At 38.7% G+C, this 12,904-nt stretch overlaps 1 protein-coding gene across 1 annotated transcript in view; it reads right to left on the bottom strand.

Annotated features, from left to right (window-relative positions):
- MYO9A (myosin IXA) overlaps window positions 1-12,904 on the bottom strand; it is a 136,634-nt gene that overhangs the window by 86,750 nt on the left and 36,980 nt on the right. The window contains 5 exon segments of the mRNA XM_042476657.1: window positions 758-855; window positions 4,921-4,977; window positions 7,567-7,666; window positions 8,135-8,197; window positions 10,224-10,318. Coding sequence (XP_042332591.1) covers window positions 758-855; window positions 4,921-4,977; window positions 7,567-7,666; window positions 8,135-8,197; window positions 10,224-10,318 — 413 coding nt within the window.

Here is a 12,904-nt window from a genome sequence, read left to right as displayed (position 1 = left end):
GTAGCATGTATTAAGTACATCTGGTCTGACTGAGTTCTTTGAAACACGCAATTAATTATTTAGGGAGCTATATAATTATGCCTATATAATATTTATTGGGGAGATTATATTCCTATGAATTACTGAAAACATATTTCTATTGTTTGCAGAGGTAGTTGTGTTGGCCAGCTAGCAAATTCAAACAAAAATCCACCAAACAGTGATACCTTTATTGGCCAACTAAAATGCACAATATACTTGTTGCAAGCTTTCAAAGCTCTGCTGGCTTCTTCATCAGGCAAGATGTTACAAATCAAACAGGAGAGAAAAATTGAAGATGTTAGTAAGATGTCCTCCTCATGCCATCTTAACTAAGGATAGAAACAACAAAATGCAGCCATTTTATTAACATCTCCAACTTTTTTCTCCTGTTGGGTTTGTAACGTCTTAACTGATGAAAAGCCAGTGGAGCTTCAAAAACTTGCCACAAGTATATTGTGCATTTCGGTTGGCCAATAAAGGTATCACTGTTTAGTGGATATTTATTTTTATTGTGTCTGTCTTATTAATCAACTCAGTAGCAATACTTCAGGTTCAGATCAGGCTACAAAATACTGAATGACTACTGCAACTCATTCAACTCAGTGGTAAAACCATTTATAAAGAAATATCAACTAAAGGAAGATATACTGCAATTAACTGCAATCGAATATGTATTTGATTCACCTAATCAATTCACAACAAAATCAAGCCCTGCTAATGAGGAATATTAACTTACTGTCTGCGAGTCTTGGGAAGAAAGCCCACCATCTCCATAGCTAGCTGCAAACGCTCAAAGTCGTGTTTCAAGTCTTCCCCTTCAACAGAAAAACAGTCCTACAGAGGGGAAAAACAAGTACAATTACTAGGAGAGGGGAATACAAACAAGTAGGAGAGAATGCTGCATAACACACTATAAATCTGAAATTGGTAGAGGATGTTTGATCAGAACCATCTTCAATCTGTTGCATGTTCACTCCTGCATCATGCTTCACAATAAGAAGGATATATGTGTAATACCTATTGCAACAATTGCAAGCCTAAAATACCTTAGATAGCTAGGTGGTGGTGGGAGTCTTCTGCAAGGAGATCAAAATTAGCAAATCTAAAAGACGAAAATAAACACTGCCTTCTGTCTACTGAAAAGAGGTCTGTGGTTTAACAGCTATATATAGGTCTTCTCACATACCGATATACCTCAATTAACAAAGTAGATGTTTCCTGGTCACTTCTTCTTTAACAGAAACTTTGGTACCAAAGGTAGAAATAATATGGAAAGTATAGGGATAGCTTCCTATACCACAAAAACAAGATCAGTCCAACATATTTCAGCAAACTTTTCATCTGAACGTACTATAATGCACATGTGAAATGAAACAACCATGTCAGACAAACCTTTCATTGGCGGGTTACAGACCACCAGTTTGGGGCGGTCTGCAGCCGTCCCTTTCCCCGGGGTATCGGTGCCTCAGCGGTCAGACCGGCAGCTGCTGAGGCCCCGATCCGCCGCTTTCTAGGCTGTGGGGAAGCGGCAAAATGCCGCTTCCCTGCAGCCTGGAAAGGGGTGTCCTTGGGGCTTCAAGCCCCAAGGACACCCCGCGGTGGCGGGGAGGAAGAGAAAGGGGCCGCTTGGCCCCTTTCTCCTTTGGTCCGCTGGGCACAGCCGTGTGAAGCCCAGCGGACCAAACCAGGAAGGAGCTCCGAAACGGAGCTCCTTCCTGCTCCGCGCTAAGGGCGCACTAAGCGCCCTGGCGCGGAGCGACGTCACGTCCGTGCCGCCCCGTATAGAGGCGGCGCGGTCGTGACGTCGTCATGGCAGCAGCCGTGTGGAACGGTCACCGCCATTTTGTGCACGCAGAGCGCGCACTAGGTTTAGAGTTAGGGGGTGCGGAAGCACTGCCCCTTTCTAACCCTAGTTAGAACGGGCCATTGTAAACGGGCCATTGTAATGGGCCATTGTAAACAAAATCATTCTGAGACTACTTGAAGGCTTCTTCCAAAAGGCATCCAGGGATGAATCATAGACTCATAAGATTTGGAAGAGACCACAAGGGCCATCCATCCAGTCCAACCCCTAGCCATCCAGAATACACAATCAAAGCACTCGTGAGAAATGGCAATCCAGCTTCTGTTTAAAAACCTCCAGGAAGAGATTCCACCACACTCCAAAGAAACACAATCCACTGTGAGAATGTTCTTCCTATTATTGAGGTGGAATCCAACTTTTGTATTCATCAACCTCTACTATTTTATTATTTGTTTTAGTGGTCAAACATACACATCTATGTTTTTTTAACATGCTGGGGCATACTTGGAGGCAGGCTGGTCTACCATTTTCTTTCTGTTTTGCTGTTCACACATGTTCAGTAAGGGATTCTGGATTGGCTAGAACAAAATTCCATTCGTTTTCAGCTCAAGCTTTATAATATTGATTACTGCAAATACACTACTACAACCTGATACCAAACGTCTGTTTGTCCAGCCTTCCTTCATCATCCCCACAGTGCTGATGCTGCTAATAATAACTTCCAGCTAGACAGAGACCCAGGAGGAATGGGGGGGCTAGATAGGTATAAAAAGACTTTACAAAAAGGAACCTCTTTGTCAGAGGCATTCTTAACAGATGTATGTCTGTATTACAAAACAACAGGTTGTTTTGTTGTTAATAAAGAGGCACTCAAGAGGCTCTTCATGGAATTGCTTGAACACCTCTGCAAAGAATAGATCTGCAATATGAGGAACATTTAGTAGCACTGTCTCAACATTTATGACATCTCGAACGTATCCATCTTAATCTTCAAGAGCCCTAAAAATTCAATCTCATTCACAAGAACAAAATCAAAACCATAAAGCTTCAAATACTTAGGAACAAACATGTTGCTGTATTTCTCTACTTAATTTGACAGCATCAAAAGTGATCAAAATGGCATCAGTCAAGCTAAGAGAAAGATTATCTGATGTAGCTTCTAGGATTCCCTGCAATAAATCTAAGTAAATTGCACAGAAAGAAAGAAATCAAGTAAAAATTTTCAACACCTATGCTGCAGTATTGAAGAGCTATGTGTTTGTGCTTTAAAAAATAATAGAGCTCTGAAGGTCACAATAAAATTAAGCATTTCATTTTATGGATGCAAGCTCCAGGAAAAGAGATTCCACCTCAACATTAGGAGGACGTTCCTGACAGGGCTGTTCGACAGTGGAACAAACTCCCTCAGAATGTAGTTGAGTCTTCTTCCTTAGAGGTCTTTAAACAGAGGCTGGATGGCCATCTGTCAGGGATGCTTTGATTTAGATTTCCTGCATGACAGAAAGGGGTTGGACTGGATGGCCCTTGCAGTCTCTTCCAACTCTATGATCCTATGGCTACATCTCATTTGTAAACATCATCTTTAAATTAAATAATTTTACAAAAAACTTTCTTGTATTACATTAAAGGGGAAATATTAAGTGAATGTTAGAATTGTTAACATGCAATTAGAAGAATCATGCTTTCTGAAATAAGATATAAATGGAAAGACACTCAATAAATGCAAAACACTCAAAACTCAATTTATATCTATCACATGACTATACACAAGAGAAAAGAAATGCATCATTTTTGGCCATTTTAAATACATATGATGATAAACCATCTCCTTACAGATGATATTACCAAACCTTTAACTAGTACATTGCTTGAATTCAAATGCACTTTCCCATGCTGAAGTCATCCAAAGAAAATATCACTCATTATACTGAATTGCTTTCAACAAAATATGCTGTATGCAATATTTGCTCAGTTTGCATGTTGTGATAAAGAATCCATGGGAACCCTGGATTACTGTGGACAAGCAGCATGCTTCTGCAAGGTGCCTGATAGCTTCTGTTCACAGCAAGAGAGCTATACAAACTACAGACCTTCTCTATCTTGTTTCCTGTGATGTGTGAACCTGGGATGGAGATGACTCCTTGTGTTATTTTTCCCCTTAACAAACCAAAGAGTCAGCCTTAAAACAAACCCTCGATTGTTTCTTTAGCTTGCCAGGAAGAAAACAATCCAGAAAAACACCTACTATGGGATGCACACAATAAAAAACAAATAAACCAAATAAATATTTTTTGTGGGTTTTCCGGGCTATGTGGCCATATTCTAGAAGAGTTCATTCCTGACATTTCACCAGCATCTGTGGCTGGCATCTGTGGCTGAAATTTCCCACCAGGTTTCAGTAATGCCTATTCTATCATATTTGTTTTGTTGTAGTAGGAGTTCAAGTTCATCTAGGAACTGTAGTTTTGTAGTCTCACAAAACTACAGTTCACAGAATTCCCTAGCACTGAGCCAGGGCAACTAAAGCATTCTCAAACTGGATTATTTCTGCAGTGTGTTTTGGACCTTAGTCGCATAGATATCTCCACCTTTTCACAACATGCAAATACAGCCATTTACTTGAACAGATTTCTGAGCAAAGTTGAAATGCCTACATTCCCAGATACAAGACTGAGAAAAGTATTTTCATATGCAAGAATGCCATGTAATGTAATAAATCTATATTGTATCATGTTATTTTGTGTATGTTGAAATGTCCCAACTCATAATAATGTCACCTAAATACTTAACAGAGCCAATCAGAAGAAGACATAGGACCCAAACAGACAGGCCAAAATAAAGCTGCATTGGGTCATTTTGGAGCTATGCTGTTTAAATGATGCATGCATCCTAAGAGGCTGGAAGCTGTGCCAAAGCCACTCTTTGGTGCAAAATGGTACAGGATCACACAGGGAACTTTATGATAACAGTTCCCTTTTGGCTCTGAATCAAACAGAATTTGGTTTTCTCTTTTCACTATATTTTGAAGCAAAACAAGAGTGTTTGAAAATGCCTGTTACCAGCAACCCAGAATGGATGAATGTACTTGTACTGACCGGCTCAGACTCATAGTAACAGTCATCCCAGCTCTCTTTGGGGGGTTTCTTTGTCATCTGAAAGCAAGGCAAATTGTGTAAGTAAGATTGCATTTCCCACTCAACTGTCTTTTCCCAGTTGTCTACAAACACTTCAGAAAAATAGTAAGCAACACATTCTTCCATTTTAGAAAATGGTGGCTAGATCCCTCTTCTATTTTTCTTTTCCTTATGAGATGTGATGCAACAATCTGGCTTGGGTCTAGATTATTTGAAGGAACATATCTTCCTTTAGGAGCCCTCTAGAGCATTGAGATGATGCAGAGAAGCCATTCTCTCTGCCCCACCACCCTCTCAGGCTCATTTAGTGGAAACTAAGGAGAGAGCATTCTCAGTAGCTGCTCCCAGGCTCTGGACCTGGCTTCCTAGAGATGCCAGGATGGCCCCATCCCTCATCTTTTTTCAGGGGCAGGTAAAAACATTTTTGGTCCATCAGGCTTTTTAAATTGATGAGAGTTGGGCTTTTAAATTCTGTGCAAGTCAGATCAAGGTTTGTATATAGGTTTTAATACATTTCGATATTTTTAATGTGCAATTTTTTAAACTTTTTAAATTGTTTAATTGTTTTTTTAAATTTATCTTTATACTTTTTAATGCTTTTGTATTCTTTTTAAATTGTACTGCTTTTAAATTTGTTGCTAGCTGCTTTGAGTCCCTATATTGGAGAAAGGTAAGATATACAACAACAACAAGCTACAACTGTTCAATAATTTGGCCTGAACAATGGTCCAGGTTGCATTCCAAAGTATGCCAAAGACTTGCAGGAACCTGACTTAACAGTAGATGCTCAGAATCTCCCATTTTCAGCATGAATGTTTACTGCTCCCTCCCTTCCCTTCTCTGATTTGTTCCCTCCCTATAAACTATAGAAAGAAATGAGGAATCACACTGGGGTTCTTCCTCTGGGTTGTTGGGAGGAAATAAACCAGAGAAAAAAAAGCAAGGCCCATCAAGACAACACAATAAACAAACTATGGCTCAAAGGTCCACAGTTTGTTCAGCTGCTCCCACTGCAAGTAGAAGTGACTGACCAGTATGTATCATCATCATGTTTGAACTCTTTGTTGTATGAATTTGCCCAGTTAGGAAATTTATGGAAGATTGGAATCTGGTCTTGGGAATTTTTGGACAACTACTGGACTCAAAAGATTCCATAATCTAATCATTTGGATTAAATATATACATTTCATTTATTGCTCACAATTATCATTCAGCCGCCCCCCAGCTTTACAGATGATCTGGAGCTAGTGAACAAACAAGTTAATCCAGAGCCAACATGAACATTGTCCACACTCCCACATTCTTCTAAACTGGAAGAACTGATATACTGTATATACTTGACTATAATTCGAGAAATTTATGCCCCAAATGGACTTCAAAATCATGGGTCAACTTATATACGAGGCAATAAGTTAATACTGCTTATAAAGTTCCTGAAAGTGCCCACTCTTCCTTTGTAGCCAGGGATCTTTAAACAGCTCCCCTTTGAGTCCCCGTACGCGTTCTCCTCTGTGTGTGTGAGTGTGTCTTATCCCTCAGCCTTGCCTCACAACCACATCTAACAAATAGCTGGTGAGACAAGAGAGAGAGAGAGAGAGAGAGTATGCCGAGCCTTGTACCCCATTTTGCTAGCCATGAGCATTGAAAATCCTGGGGGTGAAGGGAAGAGAGAGAGAGAAATCTGTACTCTGTTTTGCAAGCTATGAGCCTTGGAAATCCTGGGGGTGAAGGAAGGGGGGGGGGGGAGAGAAAGACGGACAAGGTTTGTTTCCCCATTTTCCATGCCGATATGTGACCTTTGGGAGACGTTTAAAGAGGGAGAAGTAGGGAGGAAAGTGGTGCTTTGCTTCCCTCTTTAGATCTTTTGTAACATGCCCCAATGTTTGACTATCAATTTATCCACGGGTCATATCAAAATCCATGATTTGGGCCTTATACACTAGTATATACTGTATATCTTTTTGCCATTGCAGGGAAATGTGTTTAGAAGCCAGGGTAACACTACTGGATAATTCTAATAGCATATCAGAACGGGGGGCAACTTTACCACAAACACTCCCATCTGTTTTCTACTACATCAAATACCCTTGCAACAAGAGAACAAATTACATAAATGTTATGGAGTATTAGTATGAAATGCAGTTCCTACAACCGACCTCAGTTATGCACAAACAGCTGGGATTAATGCTTTAGTCAGTCTCATTTGTTAAAGGGGAGAAATATCATGCTATCAGAAAGAATTACAAAGTCATGCAAAATTTCTAAACTGATCTGTCTGACTATAACTGAAAATACTGTATTTTCCAGGAGAGTGATATTACAGGTTACACTGAATTTAAGTGGGAAATTATTTGTGTTCTTTAAGAAAAAATGCAAACCAAAAATACATTTCTGTCTTCTAGCTCACTTACAGCATGAAAAAAACTTGAATGCTTTCAGAATAATATCTGCCACTTACTTGTATTATCCACAATAGTGAATTTATAGTATCATGAATCCTTCAGCAGATGACAAGAAAATGAGTTTTAAAACAGCAGCATCCAGGAAAGAATGGCTATTGCTGTAGAGACATATACACCCACCACAAAGTTACTTGTACATTCCCACCTGATTAAGGTAATGATATTCATCAGGTTGTTTAAGGTGAAATGCTGACTTCTCTTCCTCACTTGCGCCTGCCAAAAGGTAATAAAATACATGGTAGTTCCTGGTAAAAAAGAAAAAAAAGTATTAAGATTCAATAATTCCACAACATACACAATATATATATAATTAAGTTACAAAACAGTTAGGAATATAAAAGGTAAAAAGTGAACAAGAGCAAAGGACTCTACAACCTGTGTGAGCAAACTGCCTTCCTAAATTGAAACCCTTCTTTAGAGAATTCTACAGTTTAACTTTTAAGAGCCCCCCATGGGGAAAATCAACAGGCAACTGAAAGGCACATGCACACACACACTTTCCAAAATGGCAATGCTTATACTGTATTTACAGGGAATTATGAACCACCCCATAGATAGTATTGAGAAAATGTATGGTTTTCTAATTTCATCTCTCTCCAAAAATACTGCTTATAGCCCTGTATAATTGTTATATTTTAGGATTCTAATTATTTTAGATTTATCTGCCTTTATTTCCAAAACTATTTAATATGAACTATTCATTTATTACTCACCTCTCATTATGTTCCTGATAGACTAGTCTGGATTTTTCTAGTAGATATTTTTCAACATAAGCTCTAGAGGAAACGAGAATGTTAGCTTAGCACATTATTGTACGAAAATAACTATTTTAATATTTTTAGCTTTTATTTTTAAATACACCAGGGACCTGTTCTTCAAAAGGTATAAGGGCACTCTTCGCACATATGGCAAGGGATACAGAGGGTGACTGAAGCATCTCCTCACATTTATTTTACTTTTGATACTGCGTTATTCTAAGGCAGAGTTGAGCAAAGTGAGGCCCTTAAAATGAGGACATTTCCACCACATTCTGCCCCCCCCAGGCCAATTTAGCCCTAGAAGAGGCTTTTTTAAAAATAGGAAGTGAACATGAAGTGACTTCACTTACTTCCTGTTGTTTTCAAAAAAGCCTTCTCCTGGTTCTAAAGTGGTCTAGGAATGCATAAAAGCATGGCTGAAGTGTCCTCATATCTCCTCAAGGATGTTGGGGGGTCAACAATTATTTTTGTGGGGGTCAGCCCTCCAAAGTCGTCTGGGAGGTTAATGCAGCTCCCTCACCTTCTATAGTTGTCCACACTTGCCCTAAAGTTATGGTTAGATAAAAATCCTTCGCACATATTAGAGAGATGTGGCAGTAAATCTACCAACTAACTACAGTGGGACCTCCACGTTCACTGGGGTTAGGGATGCAGGACCCCCATTAAAGTGGAAAAACAGCAAATAAAAAAAACACTTTTTTTACCATAGAGAAAACCTCTCTAAGAATCTCTAGGTCCTCCACTACAACTCTTTGGTCCACATCTGCCAGACGTTGATCTTAGAATTGTGTTAGACAAGTGTTCTCTCTTAGAAACTCTTAGGTCTCTAGGTCTTTCAGTGCAATTGTCTGGCGCAAGCTGACCATGGAGTTTTGCTGGAGGACCTTGAGATTCCAAAAGAAAGCATATTAATCAAATCCACAAGTCAAAGCCACAAATGTGCAGTGACTGTATCTCCACACAATAAACAGAAGAATTGTGTTATAATTTTAACTTTTTCATTATATGCAAGGTTATATGCAACAGCTGTTTCTCCCAATTTTTTTTCCAGCAAACATTAAGAAAAAACATTAGTGAAAAGCAATTAAGGGGACATATACTTTCTCATGCTTGCACTAAAGAAGGAGATGTAGCTTATGATGTGTTGCATTGCATAAGTCTTTGCAAAAGAGAAATACTCCTCTATTTGGTTTTTTACATTATTCAAAACTGCCTAGATTTCATAATCTCCAATTTCATGGTATATTTGTTTTCTAAACTAAAACAGTCCCAGTTTTTTAAACCTTTTTTTAGAAAGGTTATTCCAGTCTTTTTCACTTTCAGTCGCTCCTTTGTGCTCAAAAACAGAGCTGAGAAGGACTATGGGAACCATAAACTGGCATACCTAGACACATTTGAGTATACTAATTACAATTTCAGAAAGTGACAGCAGTTTTTGACTGCTTGGTTTCTACTTCCTTCTGAGGAGTCTACCCAACACACTACTGCTACAACACACTATAAAATTCTCTTTCCTTCTTGCAAGTACATCAATAACTGGACAGAGGCATTTCCAGAAAATGCATTCTGCAGTCTCACAGTATAACATTCAGTTCTGCTATTCTGTTTCTGTTCTGCTCAACCCAGAAACTAAATGCAACCTTCTCATCCAACAGATGACATACTGAAGTTGCTGTTGTTGTCTGCCTCCAAGTCATTTCTGCCGTGGAAAGATTCTTAAACATATGACGGACTTTGCTCCAACAATGTATTACATTGTATCAGTAAATAAAAGGAATGCAAGTTTCAGAGATTTATCTTTGGAGTCTCTCTTGTGATTCAACTATTGTGGTGTGAAGAATGTGGGAAGTTAATTTCTTAACAAAAGATACCTATATCAAGCCAATTATTTGTTCTACATAGCATGCCCACATCTTTCTCAGACAAGTAACTATGGGACAGATTTACACAGGATGCTTAACATTCTCATCATTCATGGACAAATGTGAACAGCTGCAAATGATCCATGTTTAAAGCCCTTTCGTCACTGGTCATTGCCACTTACCCACGGACTGTGCCAGTCTCTTGATAATTAACTTGGATAAACTTGCCAAAGCGACTTGAGTTGTTATTGTGTGCTGTTTTTGCATTCCCAAAAGCCTGTCAAAAGAAGAAAAAATATAAGTGTTGAAAAAGAGAGCAACCCTATAAGAGAAAGAATATAATAATAATAATAAAATTTTATTTATATACCGCCTTTCCAAGGATCAAGGCGGTTTAACAACATAGTTAAAAACATCCACATACAGTTAAAATCGACAACAAGATAAAAACACAATTACATCGTCACCCAAAAAAGAAGAAGAAGAAACTTAGGTGGTGGAACTACTTTTCCTACACTCTGCTTGTTCAAATTGACAGGACAGAAGAAGAAGTTTTGACAGACTTTTTCTTCTTATTTATAGGGTCACAATTTTTTAAAAAATATATCCTCATGCATCTGCTTGTCAGTTTTTTAAAATTTCATCCTAGCTTTGCCCTACTCTGGAAACATGTCCAGAAAAAGAGCTTTACAATTTCTGCTATTTAAAAAGTAATATTTTAACTTAAGCAGTTTAAAAACATTTCAGAATTTGATATTCTGCCTTATTAACATTTTACTGATAGTCAATAAAGACTCCTATATCCCATCTGGTTAAGATGAAGGAAAATACTGTGTCAGGAAAACTTTACAGGAAGCTGTCTTCCCAACAAATGGATGGTCAGAAGATGCAGAGATAGGTCAAGTCCATGTCTACCAAATGGCATGGATCATGACTGGATTTATATATCAGACTAAAAGCTGCTGCAGCTGCCTTATGCCATGAGCTAAAATTGTGTTTGGACCTACAAATACAACTAAAATACTATAATCTATAAATAAGTTGTTAAACCCTATTTGCTGGGAGTCTCTAGTGCTCTAAAAAACTAATCTAACGTTGCTTGAATATTTAGTTCCCATGCCTGACAATGACAACAATTTAGAGAGGTACCAAGGACAGCAGCTATAAGGTAACAAGCTTAAGAACCACTGTGCTATATATTATATTATACTGTATAGGAAAAATGTAGAGTTTTGCAGGCCATGTTTCATTAAGGCTGAATTTTGAGATACAGCAACAGATCTCATATCTGCATACTTTTATTATTCTGCATACTTTTATTATTTCTATTATTCTACTTCTCAGTTACATGGTTCAAACATATTATTATCTTTATCTAAGTATTTATTTAAAGGGATTTGTCAACTCCTTTAAGGTCTTGCCCTCCCAAAGCAATCCAAACTGAAAGAACAGTACTGTACAAGGCAAAACACATATAGATAGTTCTGTCTTTAGCGTGTGCTCATGTACAGGCTAGTCAAAATTACCTCAGTAAGAAAGGCCTTTATGGCTTGATTAAAGACTAAACAATAGAAGACATGAACAACTTTATCAAGAGATCATTCCAAACTGAAGAGTCATCACTATAACAGTCCAGTCTAGGTATGACCAGTGAGGGATAAACAAAGGCTAGATCTGATTTAATCAGAAATGGCCACAATTAACAAATAACAACATGCTTCTGGTTAAAGCTCAGGGGGTGTGGGGGGGACTTGGGCCACACCAGGTACACCCTAAGAGAGGTAACACCACTGTTCCCCAAACACCTGTCTTTGGACAGAAATGAACTGTGCTATTTGCATATGTCCCTTTAAAATGCTGGATATGGTGTAAGTGGGTTGAGGACCAGTGGAAGGAGAGAGGCATCTGGTTTTGACTTTTTTTTAATTTATCACACTGGGTGATGCCAACCCTAGTGATGCCACTATTAATCCTTCTACCTGGGCTTCTTATGATAGAAACAAGCCCAGAAGCACTCTCAGGCTGTACCCTGCTCCTTCAGGAGGATTACAACCCCATGTTCAACTTCTTCTAAACCACTCTAAAATTAGATGACTTCTCAACCCACAGAACATCTGTCTATTGTCCAAGTTCTATTACAATTAATTCTCCTTCATGCATTCCAATAATATACCCAAGCATTTATTCAGAAATTTCACCACCTTCTATGATTCTATGATTCTTGCAATACAGTTACGATGGAGACAGAAATAAAGCTGCAAGTGATCTCCAGATTGATGATACCATAGTACACTATGTTAGATCATCTCTCCTAATGGTTTCCCTCTATATTGTGAAAAAGAAAGGGTTAGATTGGAGCATGTGGCACTCCACAAACTGGAAGTCATGGAGTAGAACAGAAGTCACTCAGAAGCACTTTCCAATACTGAGTGCTTAATAATATGCCTCTCAAAGCCAGGCTTGACAGAAGCTCAACATGGTCAATTGCATCAATGCCCTTAAAACAGCAAAGACATAAGGACTATAGTCCCATAATCCAGTTTCAGGATCAAATCATTCACCAACATAACCAAGGCCCTTTCCATCCCAAAACCAAATCTGATTTTGGATTGGAATCCATCTGAATAGAATAGGATCTTCATATTCATTAGGAATGCAGTCTAAGAATTACTACAAGTAGAGAAAAACATGGATAAATGTGAACTCTAAATTTTCATTGGAATGTCTCGGGGGGGGGTCTCTCTAGGCATCTAGAAGTCCTCCACTGTGACTCTATTGTCAGAGTCACAGTGGAGGACCTTTACATGTCTAGAGAGGCCCTTTTCCCATCCCAGACATGAGTAAGTGAAGTCTCGTGAAACTG

This window comes from Sceloporus undulatus, chromosome 6 (genome assembly GCF_019175285.1).
Source record: "Sceloporus undulatus isolate JIND9_A2432 ecotype Alabama chromosome 6, SceUnd_v1.1, whole genome shotgun sequence".
In the NCBI taxonomy this organism is placed as follows: domain Eukaryota; kingdom Metazoa; phylum Chordata; class Lepidosauria; order Squamata; family Phrynosomatidae; genus Sceloporus; species Sceloporus undulatus.
This window is presented reverse-complemented; position numbering and strand designations above follow the sequence as displayed.